Source organism: Equus caballus, chromosome 10 (assembly GCF_041296265.1).
Source record: "Equus caballus isolate H_3958 breed thoroughbred chromosome 10, TB-T2T, whole genome shotgun sequence".
NCBI classification, from domain to species: domain Eukaryota; kingdom Metazoa; phylum Chordata; class Mammalia; order Perissodactyla; family Equidae; genus Equus; species Equus caballus.
The window spans coordinates 72,837,229-72,860,939 of NC_091693.1; the positions used below are offsets into that span (position 1 = coordinate 72,837,229).

Consider the following 23,711-nt stretch of genomic DNA (forward strand, 5'->3'; position numbering starts at 1 on the left):
CCTAATGAGGCAGTACAGAAGCACCTGGCTGATTGTAGACCCAACAGACTGCTTACTACTGACTTATTTGTTTTCAGCATACTCCATCAGGTTCACAGCTCATGTGGTAAGTGTCACATGTCTGTGTTTTAAGGATAAATAACTTCTTATATGTGCTACATTTGCACCTCTTTGGTTCAATTCAGCAGCAAGGAACAGGCCAAAGTAAATGATGAGTAATGAGACAACAAACTCAGAAACTCTGTCATAAGAACAGGTTATCAGTGAAAAGACCGCAACATTGCTCGGGAAGAGGAGTATTTGCTTTTGTAGGTTTTGCATCAATATAAGCAAAAATAAGGGGTTGGTGATTCTGAGTGGGAAATAGGACATTGTGTAAGGACAAGATCAGATGTTCTCCCTTAAGATTCCAGGCAAACAGGCTTAATCCCTCAAACAAAGGCAGACAGCTTTGGGTAGACCAGTTGGTGAATTATTGCGGATCTGCCGCTTCCGTTGGCGAGCAATCAGTGAAAGTTTTTTCAAGGCTCAGTTGAAGAAAGAGACAGTAGAGCTACTGAAAATAAATAGGTAGAAAATGTCTATATTCTGATTAAAAAAGACAGTGCAACAGATAACCAATTTAAAAAGATAATTCTACTTATGACTGCTATATAGAATCCTACTTGGTTAGATTCAGTTGACTAGTAGTTTCATTTAGGTCTTTGAATCCATCAATTTGTCCTCAAATACTGTAAAAATAAATGTATATAATCTTTTAAATCTATAGAATAGAAAGATGAGAACTGGAAACAAGAAATGAGGTTGAATCATAAATGTATTTGTGCTGATAGATGATTATCAAATTTCCTGAAGTGCTATCAAAGGTAAACTGATTATGTAGCAATTCAATGCTTTGGGGAAGTGCAGAGAGAACCTGGATCATTTATACTTGCAGCTCTCTTCTTAGGCTTGCTTCATCTAGCCTCAGGCAACTACCTGACAACTGATCAGATTCTTCATTTGCCTGTGAATCCTTTCCTTTCTTGGGAAAGAGGTATATTAAACCATGCCTACAGTTTATTCATATTCAATAAATATTTATTGAGTGTCTACTATGTGTCTGGCACTGGTCTAGATACTGGAGAAACAGAAGTGAATAAAATAGGGGAAAAAACCCATCCCTCATGAAGCTTACATTCTAACCAGGGAGACAGACAATTATACAAAATACATGTTTTATAATGTGTTAGAAGGTATTAAGAAGGTTATGAAGAATAATAAATCAGTGAAAGGGCATGGAAATTTCCAGAGCGGGGTTGGAATTTTGATCAGGCAAGTTGGTCAGTCAAGGTCTTGCTGAGATGACATTTGAACAAAGACTTAAAGAGGGTGGGGTGGGGAAGCCTCGTGGATCTGGGAGGGAAGAGTGATCCTGGTAGAGGCCAGTGCAAAGGTCTGAAGAGAGAGCATGCCAGAATAGCAAGGAGGCCAGTGTATTTGGAGTTAAGGGAGAAAGCAGGTGTAATAGTGAGACATGAATTAGAGAACCACAAGGGATCGTGTCATGAGGTCTTTGCAAGTCATGGTCAGGACTTTGGTTTTCGCTCTGAGATGGGAAGTTATTGGGAAGTTTTCAGTGGCAGAGTGATATATTCTGATTCACATTTTTAAAGGATCATTTTGTCTCTGTGTTGAGACTAGATTGGAGGTTAGCTGGCAGCTCTTGCAATAATCTAGGCAAGTTGGTGCTGGCTCTGATGGGTCTGGTAGCAGTGGAGAAAGCGAGAAGTAGTCAAATTCTGCATATGTTTTAAAAAGTAGAGCCAACAGAATTTGCTTGGATAATTACTTAGAAAAATTGCCAGCTCTAAAACTCATATATTTTTCCTTTCTCAGTTTCCATCCACAGATACACTAAGGATGCTGGGGCATGTTCAGGAAGTCAAATTACTTGGCTATAGAAACTATGATTTGAAGTAGATAATAGTTCAAGAAAACTATATAATATTTCTCAATATTTTTGTACTATTATTATATTTATCTTAGGCTATTCAGATAAAATGAGATAAAAAAATAAAATGCAAACTGTCTTTTCTCTTACTAAGTGTGTAGTAAATATTATTTTTAATGAAGGGTGGCTGAAACAATTTGACCGTCATGGTTCTATCTTTGTGTTTACCTAACAATAACAGAATATATCCATCTTGGAAAATGCAAAAGATCAAAGAATTTCCTCCATTTGTCTTCAAAGACAGTAAAGGGAAAACAGGAAAAGAAAAAGAGTTGATTTTTTCAACATTTGAATGCTGTTACTATCTCTTAGTGTCTTTTCACATTTCACTTTCATGATTAGTTTAAAACTTCTATAATTTGCTTTAATAAACAAGAGATGATGAAAGCATTTTCTTGTGATTATGAAGTAAACAAAAAACTTGACTCCACTTAAGAAAAAATCTCCCAGGAGATACAAGAAAAACAAAACATTGATGAGTTAAAATTTTGTGATTGATATAACACTGACAAGAGAAAGGTGTCTAATGACTTGCTAGTTTGGGTGCCAGGAAAATCTAAGAATTTTATGTGAGTTACTAGAAGAAGAGAAAAAGAATATCTCTGGGTCAGTGTTTCCCAATCTTCCTTAAGATGTTAATAGTTGTCCTTTGATAAAAGGATCTTTTTAATATAAATAAAATGGGAAACGCTGGGTTAAATTAAGTAGCTAGATTATTTTTTTTACCCACCCCCAGGGGTCTCACTTCTCAGCCTCTATTCAGCCTAGAGATATAGATCTTCCTTGATTTACATGGGGTTATGTCCATCATAAGTCGAAAACATCAGAAGTCGAAAATGGATTTAATGCATCTAACCGACCCAACATCATAGCTTAGCCTAGTGCTCAGAACATTTACATTAGCCAACGGTTGGTGAAAATCATCTAATACAAAGCCTATTTTATAATAAAGTGTTGAACATCTCTTGTAATTTATTGAATGCTGTACTAAAAGTGAAAAAGGGAATGGTTGTATGGGTGCAGAATGGTTCTAAGCGCCTCAGTTGTTTACCCTGCCATTATATGGCTGACTGGGAGCTGCAGGGGCTGCCGCTGCCCAGTATCACGAGAGAGGAACCCACCGCATATCGCCAGCCCAGGAAAAGAGCACGATTCAAAATGCAAGGTAAGGTTTCTACCGAATGCCTGTAACTTTCGCGCCATCGTGATGTCAAAAAATCCTCAGCTGAACCATCGTAAGCTGGGGACCGTCTGCATAGCCCTATGGAGCTATCTTTCATGAAGTGCGTGTTCTAAGAGTTTTGCCCATTTAAAAATGGGGTTTTTCTCTTTTTCTTATTGATTTTAAGGAGTTCTTTACAAATTCAGCTAGACATTTGATTTAAAAATATTGTCTATCACTCTGTATCTTCTCTTCTCAAACTCCTGTCCATCGATATTTCCTAAAGTATCAGAGAAAAACAGTTCCCATTCAGGTCAGAATGACTAGCCCAAGGACAGGACTTTGTGGATAAGTCAGAAAAACATTGGTTTTTTTTGTTGTTGTTGTTTTTGATAAACTGGCAGCTTCCATAGTTGGAAGGTTGAAGTCACGTTTTCAAAGCGGTGCATTGACTGCTGTAGTTTTGACACTAAGGGAGATATGATTTTCTGTTTCACTTAATCTCTAGGCTTTTAGTCAGTATTGACTTCTAGGACAAAACACAGGCAGGCCATCAATTAGATGCCTTAAGTTGAGGTGTGACCAACAGGGCACATGTTTAAGTTCATTTCTCTTTTAAAAGTCAGTAAATGAATTTTTATTTCTTATTCGGCAGATGTGAGAGTCAGCCAAGCCTGGTTTAAATTCTGTCCCCACTGCTTAGTAGTTGAATGAACCTAACCAAGTAACTAATTTCTCAGTTCCCTTATCTGTAAAATAGGGCTAATAATACTGACCTCCTACAGCTGCTATGAGGATTCAATAATACCAACTATGGAAAGCACGTAATTTAGCACCTGTCACCAGTAGCTACTTAATAGCTGTTATTAATAAAAGGGGGCCACCCCGTGGCGGAGTGGATAAGTTCCTGTGCTCAGCTTTGGTGGCCCAGGGTTTCGTGGATTTGGATCCTGGGTGCCAATACACCACTCATCAAGCCATGCTGAGGCAGTGTCCCACACAGCACAACCAGAGGCACTCACAACTAGAATATACAACTATGTACTGGGGGCCTTTGGGGAGAAGAAGAAGAAAAAAAGATTGGCAACAGATGTTAGCTCAGGTGCCAATCTTAAAAAAAATAAACAAAATAAAATACAAGGAGAATAAGAAGAGGCAGGCTCCATCCTAGTATTTTCAGCAGGGGTCAGGCGCAGGCACTTATTCATCATCTATATTTTGTAATCCACTCTCAAAACACTGAGTCCAAAATTGAGATGAGATATTGGTTTAGAGTCCACTAAGCAGCCCAGAGACAAGAGGCTGAAACGTTGACCCTGTGCGGTGAGAGGGCCCTTCTCCAGAGTTCACGTTCTAGGCTGAATCCAATCATTTTTATAGTTATTTTGAAACCTTTAAAAAGTTATTTACAATTTTTGAAAATTCCATTAAAAAGAGATTATATACTATAATAGGGCAGGTGTTTATTCACAGGCCTGCTTATTATTTTTTTTTTTAAGTCAGGAACAAGGCTGGTGAAGACCTAGAAAAATGTTGTTCAACATCCCCACCTACTGGTAACTTTAAACAATATTATTCAATTAGTGAAAGAACTGAAAGTTTTAAAGATATAAAGTACTACTACTAATGATAATGATTAATGTATAGTGGGCACTTACTAGGTGTTAGAGACCTTTTTAAGAGCTTTATGATATGGTAAATCACAGAATAATAAACTATGCTTTGGACTGAGTCAGTATAATCTAAGGAAGAAATAATTTTCAGCATTTTCACTGAGCAAGAGAACAAAGCATTGACTCAACACAAAGCAGGATCTTAGGACCTCATTATCTTATGTCTAGAGGATTGCAACGGCCTCCTAAGTGGCCTCTCTGCCTCTAGTTTCTCCCCAAGCCGGTCCATTCTGCACTGTGACATTAATTTTCTAACAGTGATTAAAAACGAAGAAAGGAAATAAGTTTCTGAATAGACTTTAAAAAAAGATTTTAACAATTTAATAGCAGAGACAAAAGTCTTAAAGTCAAGACTTTCAGTTGATAGAGTTGAACTTGTGGGAGAAAAGGATGCAGAGATGAAGCCCAGAAGGCAACAGAGCAGGAAGTAATTTGCCTTATAAAGTTGATTTGAGAACATATGTGATGATATCACAGCAGATTTCCCACTGTGATGAGATAAGCATCTCACAGGTTGGGGAAAGTGGGAGACTGAGAAGGGAAATGGTCTAGATAGTGAGATGCTGGACAGTAGCTGAGCTTAGTGCCATAAGGGAACGACACAAATAGAATGTAATCAGCATCCTGGTCGTCGTGATCATCGTCATCATCATCGTTATCATCTGTGTGACTTCCTGCAAATCCAAACTGAAAAGCGAGTTTATCATTGCAATTCCTTTTGTGAGACACTAGGCAAAGGATTATCTCAATTATTTTCATTCATTATTTCTCTAATAGTTTTCTTTTTTGAGCCCAATTAAATTCCATCTTTTCCTAGTTTGTGAGAGCTTTTACAAGAATGGGTGCTGAATCATGCCAAATGCCTTTTCTGTGCTTATTGAGATGTTTGTTTTTCTTTATTTTTTTAATGTAGTGAGCTATATTGATTGATTTTATTTGTTTGTTTTTTTTTTTTGAGGAAGATTAGCCCTGAGCTAACATCTGCCATCAATCTTCTTCTTTTTGTTGAGGAAGAGTGGCCCTGAGCTAACATCAGTGCCCATCTTCCTCTACTTTATATGTGGGACGCCTGCCACAGCGTGGCTTGATAAGCAGTGCATAGGTCCACACCTGGGATCCGAACTGGCAAAATCCCGGCCTCTGAAGCAGAACGTGTGAACTTAACCACTGCACGGAGCCAGCCCCCTATATTGATTGATTTTAGAATGTCACAGTATCCTTGCATTCCTGGGATAAAACTCTTTGTCATAATGTATCATCCTTTTAGTATATTGTTGGATTCAGTTTTGTTGAGAACTTTTGTGTCGATGCCTGTAAAGCATAGGCTGTAATTTCTTTTCTTGTAATGTCTTTGTCTGCTTTTGGTAGCAGGGTTATGCTGCCCTTGTGAAATGAGTTGGAATGTATTCCTTTCTCCTCTGTTTTTCTGAAAATTTATGTAAGAGTGATGTTGATACTATTTATTCCTAAATACTTAATAGAAATCATTAATGAAACCATTCAGATCTGAAGTTTTCTTTATGGAAAAGATTTTTGTTGTGATTTCAATTTTTAAAAATAGAATAGGGTATTCTGATTTTCTATTTCTTGTTGAATCAGTGTTGATGAGTTGTGTTTTGGAAGAAATTTGTCCATTTTGTCTAAGTTTTTAAATTTATTGGCCAAAAGTTTTTTTCATAAATATTTCCTTATTATCCTTTTCCTATTTCTGGGGTCTATAGTGATATCCCATGTTTTATACTTGATATTGGTCATTTGTGTGTTGTCTCACTCCTATTTGTTGTTGTTATTCTTGCTGGGGGATTATAAATTTTACTAATTTTTCAAATAATCACCTTTTGAATATTCTTCAATGTTTGTTTTTCACTGAAGTAATTTTTTCCTCAAATCTTTATTATGCTTTTCCTTCTACTTCCTTGGTTTTAATTTGTTTTTCTTTTGCTAACTTCCTAAGATGGAAACTTAGATCACTGATTTCAAACCTTTTTCTTTACTAGTATAGTCACTTAAAGCTATAAATTTTCTTGTAAGTACTTGTGGCTGAACCTCACCAGTTTTGATCAAAATCAAATTTTGATAAAGTTTCAATTATCATTCAGTTCAAAATATTTTTTCCCTTGTGATTTTTTTTCCTTTGACCCGTGTGTTACTTAGGAGTGTGATATTTAATTTCTACGTATTCTAGATATCTTACTGTCGTAATTTCTAATTGAATTCCATTCAGAAAACATGCTCTGTAAGATTTCAACCTTTTGAAATATACTGAGATTTGCTTCTTAATAGCATGGTATATTCGGTAAATGTTCCACAGACACTTGAAAAGAATGCATATGTAGTTGCTGGGTACAGTGGTGTGCAAGTAACAGTTAGATCATGTGGCCTGATGGTTTTGTTCAGATCTCCTACATCCTTACTAATTTTTTGACGTCTTATTCTACCAATTACTAAGAAAAGAATGTCAAAATCTCTAACTATGATCGTGGACCTTCTGTTTCTTCCTTTAGTTCTCTCAGTTTTTGCTTCATGAATTTGGAAGCTTTGTTTTTAGATGCATACATATTAAAGTCTTAAAGAATTGATCTTTTTATCAATATGAAGAAATTGATATGTAACAAGAGTCACTTACCATTTCAGCAAAGTGCATCATCAGTGGCAATACCTCTCATGTATTTCAGTAAGCAAAAAACCCCACACCAATATTATTCTGTATAACTGTTCCATTCATGGTGATTCTATGTTTAGACGCAAACATCAGATTTCTTAATAAAGTATTTTAGTGTAGTCATGCCTGAGCATGTATCTACTGAAATGCATATTATTATTATCTTTCCTTAATTTACTCTTTATACATTACTCTTTATGTTATACTTATATTAAATATATAATATACTTATACTCTATATGTTATATCAGTTTATTCTTTATATTTATTTATTATATTTAAATATTTTTATATTAATTATATTATATATTATATTAATATAAATATTAAATGTATTTATATTATAATAGAGTCAGTGTATTACATTGATTAAATATATGTGTGTAGTTATTTATGAATTTCTTTTTAGTGGAGTAAAGAGAATGTTACAAAATATTTGTTATGGAAAGGAGGTGTGGGGATGTGGGTGGATAGGGCTGAGAACCACTGGTCCGAGCCTGTGAGAGACAGACCTGGCCTCTGTGCTGGTGGGTGGTCTAACAAGCTTGACATTGTGCTGTTTAAGACCATGAACCTTTGAATCAAGCAGGGCTGGGTTCAATCCTCTTTCCTCATTTACTAACAACCAGACCTTGGGCAAGTCACTTACATTTTCTGAGTCTCAGTTTCTTTACCTGTAAAAAAGTCATATTTGCACCTACTTCATAGAATCAGTGAGGATAAAATGACATATCAAATACTTAACGTAGTACCCAGTACACAATTGGTGTTTGCTATATGATGTGTTTTTATTAAAACCTGATAAATTCATTGACTCCTATAATGAATATTGAGCACCAATTATGAGCAAAGTGTTATATACTATTAACAGTATAAATATTGGTAAATCTTTTATATTTATGCTTTCATTCCTGAGGAACTCGTACCTCCATTCTAGCTCATAGAATTCAAATGTGCTACTATTCTACCATGTGTTTTTCCCAATTATGCAAAATTCTACTACTTTCAGTTTTTCTTGGTTATTTCCTCTGGGTCTTGAATTTGCATTCAAATATACCAAACACTTAGCTTTTGGGTTTCTTTCCATTAACTTTTCTTTCATTCTTCACGTTTTCATCAGCATTTCTTATTTTCTGCTGGACCTCTGGACTGCGCACAGCTGAATGTGAGTTTTAGATCTCTTTGGATGTCATCAGTCTCTTCTACATAGATGGCTTTGTTGGGTGAGGCTAGGCAGCCTGGTTCCTCAGCAAGTCTGGATGTATCCTCTGACTAAAAGAGTTAAAGTGCATCCCTGACAGGGAAGGAGTTATGCTTCCTACAGAGTTTTCCACAAAGCTTCCCATACAGAGAGCACGTCATGCGTACTGCTCACTGAATGAAGCAGTGAAGACATCATATCCTTCCATTCTCTTGTTCAACGAAGCTTAATAAAACATTAGGTGGTCATGAATTTGAAAAAAAATCTCTTTACAATCTTAACTTTTAAGTTAAACTCATAATTTCATTATCTATGACATGCATTCATATTTCCACAAATTTTCATGAGTACCAATTTTTCCAGCTTAAAATTTGGATTCATTCACATCAAAGTGGATGCTGAAATAATTGGAAGTCTAACATATGCCTATTGTTGGCACGATGGAATTACTTTGTTTCTCCATAGGCTTGTAATTATCAACACACCGGAACAGGGTCAGAGCAGAAATCATCCTTACCATGACCCTAACTATACTAAAATCCTTCTTTGTACCTTAATCACTTCCTGTCTCAACTATTGCAATTTCCATCTTTTATAGTCTTCCTCAACCCTCTTATTTCTAACACTAAGTGAATGCTGAAGGCAGCTGGCAATCCATGGCTTATTTATTGGAAACTTGTCATAGGGGAATCTTCCATTAGTTTAATTTTCCTTCTATGGTCCAGCAGCAAGTCATAAAATGACCTTGAAAACTGACCTACTATCTCGGGAGAGACCAATTAACTTTTATGTCTCTCCTGTCTCCCTTCAAAATTAACTCATAGTTAGAAACAGATAATCAACCACCTTTTTGATGTGATTTAAGTTATAAATTAGTAGTTATAATAGCTATGCTGTGAGGATGAAGTGGCTATTTATTCAGTTCATAAAATTGAAGCTTATTTCACATTTACTGTAAGTTTGTGAATAGGCTTAATATACTCTCTGGTTTCACATCTGATTTTATGTTGCCTTACTTGTCAATGAGTTAAGTTTCTGGAGGTGTGAGCAAACAGAAATTACAAACAGATCAACCCAAAATGTGTAATCATATGCTATTATTTGCTTTCTGCAGTGTAAATGTTAGTGTAAATGTTAGTGTTGTTTACTTTTGGTACTCTGTGCCATTTAATTTTTTTAAGTTGTATTATTTTCAAAGTTATATTTTCTGATTTATTTTGGTGAATTAAAATTCAACATAGTTTGAATTTTGTATATGTGGAAACACATTTTTGTACCACAGAATTTATAAAAATGATCAATAAACAATTTTATTTAAAATATTAATTTGGTGGTTTTAGCTATTTTTGGTTTATAAAAGTTAATATCAAAGCCACTTTTTGACTTCTCTATCTCTTATTGAGTCCTCCTCCCCAGCTTTACTTATTTTTTTGACCTGGAATGCCTGATTTTTTAAAAAGATGCCAACATGATCAGCAAACAGTTTTCAACTAAGGATAAAAATGGGTTCTATCACCTTTCTATATATTTTGCATTTTCTTTTTCTACATTTTGTATTCATATTATATTTTCTTATTTTATGTGGATTAATAAAAATCCTTTTGAAATTTCACTTCACATTATCACAAATGGCTAACAGAAAGACAAGATATATAAATTTTACATGCTTTCTAATACAATTATTAAATTATTTAATCATTCAAACGTAAATAGCATACAGTAATGAAGAAAAATATCGTACATGTAATGCTTCATCCACTTAATAATGTCCACTAATTAACTGTGGAAATGAAGAAACTATCCTATGTCCTTCTTTACAAAGAGCTAGAGAATGGCCCAGCAAGTTCCTGGTATTGCCTCCTTGTTCTTCAAAGTAGAGAAGACAAAACCAGTGCCTGGGCATTGTTAAAAGCATGTAATGATGAACACACTAACAGAGAGTGATGGATGTTTCTTGGAGCATTTTCCCAACAGGGTGTCCCCAAGGGGATGGCATTGATCCCCTGTCTCTTTGGGGGTGTTCAGAGTCTCTGTGACCAGCCTCATCTGCTTACACCTGTCAGCTGGATATAACACCATCATTTTCTACCTGTGTCATAATCAAAAAACCAGGAAAGCGCTGCTGAGACTACTAAGAGACAGTGATCACCTTCTCATTCCTCAGCCTGTCTCCATAAGCTGCCTCCCCTCTTTCCTTTAACTCTCTCTTCCACACTGCCTTTCTGAATGAGCCAAGGCTGAATCATAATCCAGCTGAAAAATTTCTAAGATTTTAGACTATGGCTTAGGCTGGCACACATTATCCTCTCTCATGTCTTCTAAAAGGCAATTTTCCTTGTCTTGATGTGAGAAATTTATAATATATGACACTATATTGATAAAATCCATTTCATTCAGTGATTTTCTGGTTCTGAGGTGAGTATCTGCTTATTTCACATGTACTTTGGGTAATTCTGATGCAGATGGTACAACTTCAAGAAGCACCATTTAATCCTTGCATTAGATATAGCCAACTACCTCTTCTCTTGACCTAATGTTTACTTACTTATTACGCTATTCTGTCCTTATTTGTCCTTTACTGGCACCCAAGAGCAATATGCTATGGAAAGAGTAGCATTTACTCAGCTCCTCCAATTGATAAATTGTTCAGTAAAGATGATATATTGGGCTTAAAAGCTTTCAAACAGAGTGAGGGATGAGAAACAAATGTATTGTACACACAGTCTTAGAACCACAGACCGGAGTTAGTAGGCATAGTTATCCATTACCCTCAGTGACAAGTTACAAAACTAGTGATTTAAGCAAAACTAATCTTGTTTAACTGGAGAAAATTACATGAGTTCTGAAAAAGGTTATTATCGATTTCAATATTATATTTTAAAGGCAATGTATTAGTCAAAATTATCAATGATTATTAGTTAAATTATTATATGCAGCAAAGTGATTACAATCAGCATATTCAAATGTCAATTTTACAAAACACAAAAAATTGGAAGGCTGAGGAAAAAAAGGCTACAATCTTCGATATTCAGGGAATAAGAATTCTAAGCAAAGAAACTATTTAGAGTATATTTCGCAACTGAGCAATAAAATACAGAAGCACACTGAGAAGAAAAACAGGTTTGGAGCCAGCGATTGATTACAAACATATAAGGGTAAATCTATGATAAATCATGCATGCTGCCTTAAATTTTAGATGATCTAATTTATTTATTCTATATTGTCCATGTCAGTAGATAAAACAAGACTAAAAATTCATGCTTAAAATACGTCATTTAATTTCAATTATTCGCCTTGTTATGATAGGAATATTAGGACTAAAAAGCATTCTGAATTTTGCCTATTTCTGCCAAATAAACACTGATATGACATGAAAAATTTATTGTCTTCATCTTGTACATTACACATTATGTTTTGAAATTAATAGCATATCTTGTTCTATAGCTTGTTATCTGAAATGATAGGTACCTCAGCCCCAAGGCCACTGGGAAAATATGTGTAGATATAATATTGTAAATAAAAAGTTAGAAAATGAAGAGTTTGTTTAGCCCTCAAACATGCTTAATTCATTTGGAGGGTTTAGGGTTCACACCTGGAATATCTTATTCTGTTTATACCCATTGAGTGTGTCTCTGTGTGGACACTTCCTTTGGAAGAAGCAACTGCAGAATTCTCTGGGTATGGGGGTAGAAGCAGAGATATGCCTGTGAAAATTACATCCCACATGTAGCTGGGAACTTTAGGGAGCTGTTTTAGAGTGTATTGGGGTACCCCAAGTTGTTTCTCCTTAAAATGGGATGCATGCGTCTCTCTCTATGTGTATACCCACTTGTGTGAATTCCTTAAAAAGTCAAACAGAAAATAAAGTAAATTAGTCTACACATATATGGATTTATAAGGTAACAATTATTTTTAGTTTGTTGTTTTTGTGTATATATGTTTTGTGTGATCATTATGTTAACCCTTTGAAGTAAGTTTTATCCAAAATCTCTGTCACCTTTGAGTTCTATTCCTCCTCACCTAAAAAAACAAAAACAAACCAAAAAACCCATCAAAAACAAAAATAAAAAATTGCTCCAACTCACTTTTCAAACTGCTTTTCCCACTGCTTACTGCTATTTTGATATCTCTAAAAGTTCAACCAACTTTTTGTGATATGTAAGGCTATCACGTTACTGTATCAGTTAGTTTTTGCTGTGTAACAACCACCCCAAACTTTAGTGGCTTAAAACCACAGTAATTTATTAGTGCACAGTTCTTTGGGTCAGCAATTTGGCTGAACTCAGCTGGGCTGGGCTTCACCAAGACTCACTCATGAAGCTGTACTCAGCTGGCAAGTCAGCTGGAGGCTGGTTATTTTAGAGTGGATTCATTTACATCACTCATATGTCTGGCAGTCGGTTCTAGCTATTACTTAATTCTGGCTATCAGCTGGGATGATGGGTTTGCTATATCTCCAGCAAGCTAGGCTGGGCTTGGCTACATGGTGGTGGTCTCAGGGTTTCCACCATCAGCAAGAGAAGTGAAACCCCAATGCATAAGTGCTTTTCAAACGTTTGCTTGCATGTCTGCTGATGCCCAAGTTCAGAGTCAACCTAGGAAGGGATTACCCAAAGGCATGGATGAAAGATGCATGAATCACTAGGGGCCAAGGCTGCAAAAATCTATTGCAAGCACCATATATGCATCCTCAATATGTTCTTAAATCACTTCTTTCTTTTCTGTTTTCAGAACCATTGCTCCAAAGTCTAAGCCTTTGTTTTATCACCTGGTCTTCCTAACTTCCCTACATTTCTTAGCTTGAACAAGACCCCTCAAGATCTGACCTCAAGTCATTATCCTCCATGTTCCATGATGCTTCTTATCCTCCAACTACACCCAACTACTGACTGCTATGACCAGTCATGCTCTTTCTTGCCTGTGTGCCTCTGCACGATCTGTTCTGTTTTCCACCTGTGAATGCATGCCAATCCTTCAAGACTTATTAAAATGTTACATTCTCTCTGAAGCCTTCTGTCTGCCCTCCTTTGGACCAAAGCTGCCCTTGCCTGAGCTGCTCACTCTTGCCTTTGTGCTTCAAGAGCACTTTGTGCCTGTCACTATTACAGATTTTAATCATGTTGTATTCTAATATATCTGCTTCCTCCACTTCACTTAGAGTACTGAAAGGAGAGAAATCATGTCTTATTTATTTTTGAATCCCCAGGTCATGATAAATTATTTCTGGTTGAATGCAGGAGAGGATGGACGTCTGCCACCACTTTCCATTCATTTTTGTAACAAATATTTAGCAGGTATCTACTATGTACCAGCTGTGGTTTAACATATGCATCTAATATTTAATTTGATTTGCAAGTTATATTTTTGCTATTTACTGTACGTGTTTATTGCAACATTATATAGGAAGCAGTTCTCAAATACACATAAAGCAGAACATTATTTACTTCTGTACAAACCTAATCTATTTTCTTTCTTCACCATTGCAAACATACAATTAATTTTATATTAATCTAAAAAAACCCATTAGACTATCTTTTATTAGAAATTGAAAGAGAGGTAGGTGGTTACTTATATGTGAAGGACAAAGGTTACTAGAGGCACTGGATATTAAGGTTGAACAAAGTAACTTTCAACAAAAAGTAGATTGACTTTTACTTTAACTTAACTAAAGAAGTGAATATTGAAATATTTTAAATGTACCGATGCCTCCATTTTTAAAAGTAATGTAATAAAAAAAACCATATTCTCAAGCTTTAATGTATTTTCTGTGTACATATACGACCCTAGAATTAGGCAAATATCTTCTATTTACAAACCACCATAGGTCAACCTTTAGTAAAGACAAATAACTTTGCTTTTTAAACTTTATTTTGAAACAATTTTAATCTAGAAAGGAGTAAAGAGAGTAATGTAATGAGCACCCATGTACCCTCTATCCTGGCATTTCTAAACAACATATCGAATAAGAAATGAAAATATTAGCATCAGTCACTCAGTAGGGTTTATAGTATGGAGAGTTACAAGGCAAGAAGAGTATCTCATCACAACCCTAAGGAAAATCTAACGAAATGTCTAGACACCTGAATGGGTTTCAGCAGCATTAGAGACACTCCTGGTTCAAGGCTGAGTTTTTAGCTCTGGGGACCAGTTCAAGCTTGTCTCTGCCTATCTTTGGAATGATGGTGGTAGAAGAGATAGCTCTTGTTCATTAAATTGTCTGGTAACTGTGTTTGGCATTGACTACAAGTGAGTTCTGATGCAGTGTCCAGCAATGAGCTGAGCAATTAATTTACCTAGAAAGTACTTCTTATTTTCCTTGAGAGTTCCTAAAGAGTGCAATCAGGGAAATAACTCTTTTTTTTCCATGAAGACCTGTCCATAAGTCACCAGACAGCGGTGATTCTTCCTTTAAATAACATTAGTACCTGGCGCTCACCCCATTTCCAAGCGCACACTCCCATTCCAGGGCCTGATCACTGTCCAGATGGAATCGGCCTGTAGCTTCTTAGAAAACCCCTTTCCTGAATTTTCCCCAAATTGATTGACCTTTTACATTGATTTGCAGTTATGAAAAAAAAAGAAAAGTTCTGCCTCCGTGGAGACTTGAGCCATCAACTTGGTCTCCTAAGTTCTAACCAAGTGGCAATATTTTATCTTTCTCTCTCTCTTTTTTAATTGGCTCCCTCAGTCCTCTGAGCCATTTCTTGGCTCTTCTTATTCTTTCTTTCTATCTTCTTTGTTCTCTGTTTTGCATTACTTCTCTCTCATCCTACATGCAATAAGGACTAAAAAAAGAAAGAAAAAATTAACGTGGCACAACTAAAGTTGAAGTAGGAAGAAATTAGATTTGAATAAGGAATGGAGACATAAGTAGTTGAAATTTACAGGACAATAGCAAAACTAATAGCTCATATTTTAAGAATAAGTCTGGGAAGTTTGTCCAAACTTTGTAAATTTCCTTCATATCAGAGTCTTGGACTAAGCAGTATTTCTTAATCTGGTAAGAATGGAACAGATTTTTAAGTTGTTTCTTTATAACCTGACTTTGCCTACTTAAAAAAAAAATTTCTTTATTGAGATAGATGGTGATTTCCAATATGAAGTACACAATTCAGTAGTTTTTAACATATTCACAATGTTGTGCAACCATCACCATTAATTCCAGAACATTCTCATTACCCAAAAATGAAACCTCATATTCATTAAGCAGTCATCCCAGAACCCCCTACCTCCAGCCTCTGACAATCACTAACCTACTTTCTGTCTACACGGATTTGATTTTTCCGGAGACGTCAATAAATGGAATCATACAATATGTGGCCTTTTATATTTGGCTTTGTGTGAACATATATTTTCAATTCTCTTGGGGATGTACCTAGGAATGGAATTACTGGGCCATATCATAGCTCTAGGTTTCACTTTTGGAAGAACTGAGGCACAATTTTCCATAGTGGCTGCACCATCTTACATTCCTGACCAGCAATGTATGAGGCTTCCAATTTCCCCACATCTTATTTTCTTTTTCCTTTTTAAAAATTGTAGCCATCCTAGTGGGAGCAAAGTGCTATCTCATTGAGGTTTTGATTTACATTTCCCTAATGCAAATGGTGTTGAGCACCTTTTCATGTGGTTATTGACCATTTGTTTGTCTTCTTTGGAGAAATGTCTATTCAAATCTTTGGCCTATTTTCAAATTGGACTATTATCTTTTGATTGTTGAATTATAAGAATTCTTTATATATTCTGGGTACTAGACCCATATCAAAAAGATGATGTTCAAATGTTCTGCCATTCTGTGTGTTGTCTTTTCACGTTCTTGATAGTGTCTTTTGATGCACACATTTTAATGGAGTTCAATTTATCTATTTTTTGTTTGTTGTTTGTGCTTTTCGTGTTGTATTTAAGAAATATTTGTGGAATACAAGGTCATGAAGATTTACACCTAAGTTTCCTTCTAAGAGTTGCATAGTTTTAGCTCTTATATTCAGGTCTTTGATGAATTTCAAGTTAATTTTTGTATATAGTGTAAAGGAAAGTTTCAAATTCATGTGGAAAAGGATTTCTTTTGCATGTGAATATCCAATTGTTTCAGCAACATTTGTTGAAAAGGCTATTCTTGGGGGCTGGCCCTGTGTCCGAGTGGTTAAGTTCCCGCGCTCCGCTGCAGGCAGCCTGGTGATTCGTTAGTTCGAGTCCTGGGCATGGGCGCGGACACAGCACTGCTCATCAGGCCACGCTGGGGCAGCGTCCCACATGCCACAACTAGAGGGACCCACAATGAAGAATATACAGCTATGTACTGGGGGGCTTTGGGGAGAAAAAGGAAAAAATAAAATCTTTAAAAAAAAAGGAAAAAGCTATTCTTTCTCCATTGATGGTCTTTTGTCAAAATCAGTGTTTGCTTCATATATTTTGGGGCTCTGTTATTAGGTTATAACTGACCATACTTTTACTTGAAAGGAGCAGCAACAACATGAAATTTATTACCTGAAGGCAGAATAAGAATTACTTTTCATGTTTAAAAAGTAATCTTGGTGAACAGAAAAAATAAGATGAGATGTGAGCTTTCACAGAAGAAAGTTGCATAGCATACAATCAATCCAGATCATAGCAAGCCCAGAAACAGTCTAGGCAAAGAGCAAGATGTTCCTCAGAATCTTTCTGCAATGAAAAAGAGAAAATTTCTTTCCTTGCACATGAACACTAAAAGGGAGCTAAAGTTTCAGAATATTAGATTCCTTTTATTGAGAGCTTGCTGTTCCAGGCACTGTATTAGGTTCTTTTTTATCACGTTTCATTTAATTCTTACAGCAACCCTATAATGTGGTGTCTCATGGCAGTAGACCTTGAGTCAAGAAGTCATCTACAAAAGTGATTTTTAAGGAAATGTTTCTAGGAGAAACAGGTAGGGAGTAGGGGTAGCAGGACAGAGAAGGACAAGCAGCCAAACAAGGATGGGATTTCAGGAATTGTCCAGCAGAGGATGCTTCAGCCTGATCCCACAGAGGAGCTCTGGATTGTAAATTGCACCTCAGGTTAATCCATCATGAGGTCAAGGAGGTAGGATTTTATCCGCCCTAATCATCAGTCATTGGCTAAGAGCTACCCAGGGGATATATAACACTTAGGCACTTAGGTTCTCTCTGCCTATGGGTGATGGTGGTCTGGTGGCCAAGGGCAGTTCCTGCAAAGGAGAGTCTCAGGTGCTCTCAAGTGGTGGTGGTGGTGGAGCTGGTTACTGGAAACAAAAGGAGGCAGAAGCTGGGGAAAGGGTGCTCAGAAAATGTGAGAGGGATCCAAAGGACCTGGGCAGAGCACCCACGAAGTCTGCTACAGATAGGCACTATTTTTTCCAGTTTAGAAAGAAGGAAACAGAAAGGTTAAGTGACCAGAATCACAAAGAGAGTGAGTGCAAATGCCTCTAACTCCAAATTCCTTTTCCTTTCTCCTTTAATGTGGTGCCCCTGGTCATGAAGATACTGTCATGTGGGAACTTGTAAGAATCTCTCTTTCAAGTATCATTGTGCCTTTTTCTTAAAAGAGAATAAACTTTTTAAGATATTCTTTACTTGGGATGTGCCAAATTGTATGTAGAATTTTGTATGTACGTAGGTGAGTGTATTCATGTGTTTTTATCTCCCTGGGGAGAGAGTCGATGGCTTACATAGATTTCTTATAGTGAGTATAAAAACCAAAATGTTAAAAATCACTATTTTGAAAGATCACCCTCTATATTGACCTATTTTCCAGCCTAGGATCTTATGACTAAATTACTATTATGTCTCTAAAACATTGGTATCATGAGCTCAAATTAATTATAATAATCACAAACAGCAACTTAGGATGATGACAGCTTTTCTCCCCCTTGGGAGCACAGCTTGCACTGCTCCCCAAAAGTCTGAGAAGGATTAGCATTAACTCTTCTTTAAATATTTGGTATAATTCACCAGTGAAGCCTCTTATCCTGGGCTTTTTTATATTGGAATTTTTTTTTATTACGCATTCAATTTCTTTACTTGTTTTAGGTCTATTTAATTTCTATTTGTGACTAGAAGCACAGTGAACTTACATGTTCTTTTGTTAGGCAGACGGTTTACTTAAAACTCAGGCAAAAAGTTCACTTAGGCCTTAAATGACCTTGGTTTGTGTTTCATTGATCAATTCAATTGGATAAATGCCAGATATTTACTTAGTGTCTGTATGACTTACACACACACACAATCAACCTGGAATATCGTGTTCACTATTTTAAAAAATTCAACAAGAATTCCCAGTCATTTTCCTGACTGTTTTCCTTCTGAATATGTGCTATAAGCTGGCAGAGCCTTTTTGTATACACCTGGTTAATCACTAGAACTCCCTTTGCAGAATGAGTCTGAGGGTGCCTCAGTAAAGGGGAAGCATTCCAACTTTAGTACTGTAGCGCCAGGCTCCATGGACTGAGAAAGCTCTGAGGTTTGGGGGGTAGAGTATAGCGGAGATTGATATGCAAAGTTGTCCCTGGGAGGAGTGTACCTCAGAGCTCTGGGTGCATGGATGAGTGGCTGGCTGGCCCCAGCTGCTGGAGGTACCAGGTAGGGAGAAAAGCTTTGACAGAGAGATCATGCCTTTCTCAAGAAGTGGTGCTAAAAAATGGGGAAGGTTAAAATACATGGTAATCTTGGCTGCCTAGGTAAGATAATGCTCCTAGGCTCCTCCTCATAACTCATCCTTCTGCCTTCCCCAAACTGGGGTCCCATTTCGTTTTTTCTAAGTTAAATTTTGATGTAATGTATTTTAATATTAAATTCAAGTTCAGGGGTGATTTCTCTTCTAATGCTCCACAAGAACATGACAGGTTGTAGGTTTTGGTGAGGCAATGTGAACCAAAGCAGGATCCTTGCTTTCTCTGGGGAGTGGTAGGCTTTATAGTAAGCACAGGACATTTTTGTCAAAAGAACATAAGCTGGACGGAATTAAAGATTATGTGGCAGTCAGGCAACACCGACCCCAAGTCCCTCCTGACTTCTTCCTAAAAGAGAGCACACGGTCTCATTTTTCACCTGCCATTTTGGATTGGAAATAAAACACGGCGATTTCGTTTTCCATTTCAACAAACATTCGTTGCATTATCCCTAGGTGTAAGAAATAAGGAAGCATCAGGGACTCGTTTAAGTCACAAAATACCGCAGGGAGCGAACGCATCTTTTTCTCCAAGCTCAGGGCTAGATCCTCGAAGGCAGCGAGGTCCGGGTTGTGAGCCCTACCTGTGAGCAGCGCAGTCTGGGCAGGTATGTGATGCGATGGCGTCTGTCCCTACCTCACTGAGAAGAGCCCTCACCAACCCCTAGGATTACTCTGAGAATAAATAAACCTGGCCCAAGTTGTGCAAAGACTGAGCTGTGCTCTGGGGTCCTCCTCTCCCGGGCCCGGGCATGCAGATTCAAGGCTGCCCGCCGTGTCTAATGAGAGGAAGGATGGGGACGGTTGCAGCTGCTCTTCCCCGGGAGATGAGAGTGGAGCTTTCTCGGATGTTTCTGGGACCTTTGGGTGTGAGAAGTTCTCAGATCCAGCTCAAGATAAGAGAAAGGGAGGAGAGGGGAAAGGAGACGTGGGGAATGGGACTCCATTGCCCGGGGCGAGATCGGCGCAGGTGAGGAAGTGAGTTCCAAGTTGAGTATCTGCCGGGACAACAGACAGATGGAGAAAGGCAGTGCCGTTTGCAGGGCGGTCTGGGCTGTCCCGGTGCACGGCCCCCCTTCTCCGCGACGCCAGGGGCTCCGAGGCAGGCCGCCTCCGCCCCCGCCCCGGCAGTCCCAGGTCCCCAGCCCCGCCCAGCGCCGCCCCGCCCCGGGCTCGGGGCTCCGCTGGGAGCCGGCCTAGCGGCGGATGCCCAAGTCTCCGGCGGCCAGGAGGATGGCCAAGGTCCCGGCGCTGGAAGACGCCTTCTTGCAGGCGCAGCCTTCTCCCCAGGTTTCCCCTGAGGTCCAGGAGGAGTGTTGTGTGCAGCTTCTGGGCAAGGGCTTGCTCGTTTACCCGGAGGAAAGGGTGTACCTGGAGGCTGAAGCGCAGCCCGGGGGCGCGCTGGGCAGCGGGGAGAAAGGGGAAGACCCGGAGCTGCCGGTGGGAGTGAAATCAGGTGAGAGCTCTGCCGGCTCCGCGGATGTGATTGGGACACGGATGAATTCTAAGAAGGGCATCCAATAATAGTACACACACACTGCAAACATATATATAAATTCTGTCCAGATCTTTGTATTTCCCCCGGGAAGGAGTTTGTCAACCAGAAATTAACTCTAAGGGATTTTGCATTGCTCTCCTCCCAAACTCCCATAGGCCACCCCCTTGACGCCCAGTTCCATTTAGAGGTTACTTAATCGATTTTATGTTCTGATTTTCTTTATCTCTTTTCCGTTTGCAATCAGAAATGCATTTAAGCAACGATAACTTTTCCTCCGAAGAAGACGATGCGGACAGTCACGACAGCAAAACCAAAGCAGCAGATCCCCACCTCTCTCAGAAGAAGACCATCACGCAGATAATGAAGGATAAAAAGAAGCAGACTCAGCTCACTCTGCAGTGGTAAGACTCGCCCACCGGGGTACCCTCAGCACCTGTTGAGTTTTGAAACTCAGTATCTTCAGAATCTTTGCTTTTCACAATTTGCTTCTTCCTCAGACTTCTGGGGGAATTTTAAAAGACCAATTAGAAATTTATCCAAATTATTTTTTACTGAAATTAGTATAAAGACATGTTCTGGTACTGATGAAAAATCATCTGCCATACAAATAAAAACCACATCACTTTGTTCACTATTGACTAAAACTGTAATTTCTCCATAAGCAATAATGAATGTTTTATGACTTATTTACTTAACGTGCAATCAGTTCGGTCCTTATATATTTGTCATTTGGTAGTTTTGTGTTTATAAAACATGATTCTTAAAAACAGTTTAAAAGGAGGAAGGATGTTAACATTGCCTTTATCTTTAAAAGGGCAAATTAAAAATCGTTTATTGGCCATAAGATGAAATGCGTTTGAACTAGCAGACTAGAAAAATCAGTTAAGATATAGCTATTAACTTGAATAAATGTTCAACTATTTTTATAGCACCTGTCGTATATGATTTATTATAGTGAAATCTCATGAATTGGATTTTGTGGGAAATCTTTTAAACCCAAGATTTTATCAGTAGGCACTCTACATAAACAGACCATTTTGTAATATTGATCTAAAGTAAAAATATAATATTAAACTTCCCCACATAGTGTGAAGAAATAGGAATATAACTTTCCTCCCAAATTCCAAATAATAAGCAAATAAGTAAAAAGGTCTATCTATTTATTGATTACTTACATAATCTGTTTATATGCCAAGTATGATCTAAACCTTAGAAAAATACAATAGAAAAAATAGTATATAAGAAACTAATAAATTTTATTTTTACTTATTTAAACATTGAATTATAATTTGCAAATACTAAATTTTTGTGATTGTATACTTGTACTCTTTCAAATATTTGAAATTGAAACCAAATATTCTTCTAAAGTTATGGCTTAGCTATTGAAGTTGGTGTCACATTTACTGGTAGTAAATACTTGAGCTAATTATCTGGAATTTTTAGGATACAACTATTTTTATTAAGGTAATTGGAGCAGAAGCATTTTGATTCCAGATATATTATGGAGGTCTTTTGAATGAGCACTTCCATTTTTTTCAATTCAAATTGAGTGACTGGAAACAAACTTGGGTTTCATTTTATAAATATGAATGCATTACAATTAAACAAAAAAAGTCATACCCCAAATGGATGTTGTACTTATGTCTAGGATTATTCAGTATTTTGGAGACAAAGACAATGCCTATAAGAACATCAAAATAGCCAAGTGAAAGTGGACATTATATGCATGTCATTACACTATAATTTTTAAATCATTGAATGTTTCTCAGGGATTTTCATATTTTTTGAAACTATAGAACACTGTCATTTTTGTTTGAATTTTTCATACTCTCTCCTAAAAGAGTATATTATATGTATATGTTTTTAAAAAAACCTAAGTGAGTTATATGTATTTTGAGAATTTTTCCTTAAGGTTATAGATCATATTGGGGATGATAAAAATTAGCTAATGAAAATTAAAGTGAAAAATCTGGCTAAGTAACTCCAGTTTTCACTATCAGTTAGGTGTTTGGTTTTATGCGTGCAAATCTTACTGGGTTTTGGTTCTTTTTTTCCTTCTTCATAGAAAAGTGGATGCTTGATGCTTTACCTGCTTAGGGAACATCTTTAGTTTTTATCTCGTGCACTTGGGGTATGTTAAATCAGAGATATTGAAGCGTTTCATCCAATTTTAATCTGAATGCATACTCTATCTTGCATTGTTCCTGTATAGTAATAATTATGATTTTACTATACATACAGTGGGTATAAGTAAATTTTAGCCAAAATCACCTACTGAATTGTTAGAAAAACTGTGAGTGCGATCTACAAGTTACTTTTTGATTGCTGTTCAGATATTTGTAAGATTTAATTATATATTATTACATTTATATAAATTATGTTTGATTGCAATTGTAGACATCCAATTAAGTAGAATTATCTCTAAAATGTCAAAGTTTATGGAATTATATTTATAATATACAGTTGAATTTATATATGTCATGTTTGGAGGCATCTATAGAGAATCACATTATGTTTCAAGGGTACAGGATGTTGTAGGTAATTATAGTAGTACTAATCACAGCGAAAAAGTGTAGGGATAGAAAAAGATCAGGACCATTTCAGACTTAAATGAAGAGAGTTTACTCGTATGTATTTTGCAAGTAAATGCATTACCTTGCTTCCCTGACTATTCAGGGTTCAGAACTAGTTTGTGAATGAAAGTGAGAGATTGTCGACATTTGTCAACCCGAGGCCTGGAAGCACTTTAGCGTTGAGAATGTTCTTCTAAAAAAACATCATCTTCGGTTCAGCCCGCTGACGTAGTGGTTAAGTTCCCGCGCTCCGCTTCTGCGCGGCCCCGGGTTCCCAGGTTCAGATC

General features: G+C 37.1%; 1 protein-coding gene across 1 annotated transcript in view; it reads left to right on the forward strand.

The window, feature by feature from the left end:
* Window positions 1-20,364: 20,364 nt before the first annotated feature.
* The window catches only part of RFX6 (regulatory factor X6), a 59,188-nt gene continuing 55,841 nt past the window's right edge, over window positions 20,365-23,711 (forward strand). Inside the window, exons 1-2 of the mRNA XM_023651571.2 lie at window positions 20,365-20,809; window positions 21,096-21,252. Coding sequence (XP_023507339.2) covers window positions 20,560-20,809; window positions 21,096-21,252 — 407 coding nt within the window. The 5' untranslated portion in view covers window positions 20,365-20,559. The remainder of the gene's footprint in view (window positions 20,810-21,095; window positions 21,253-23,711) is intronic.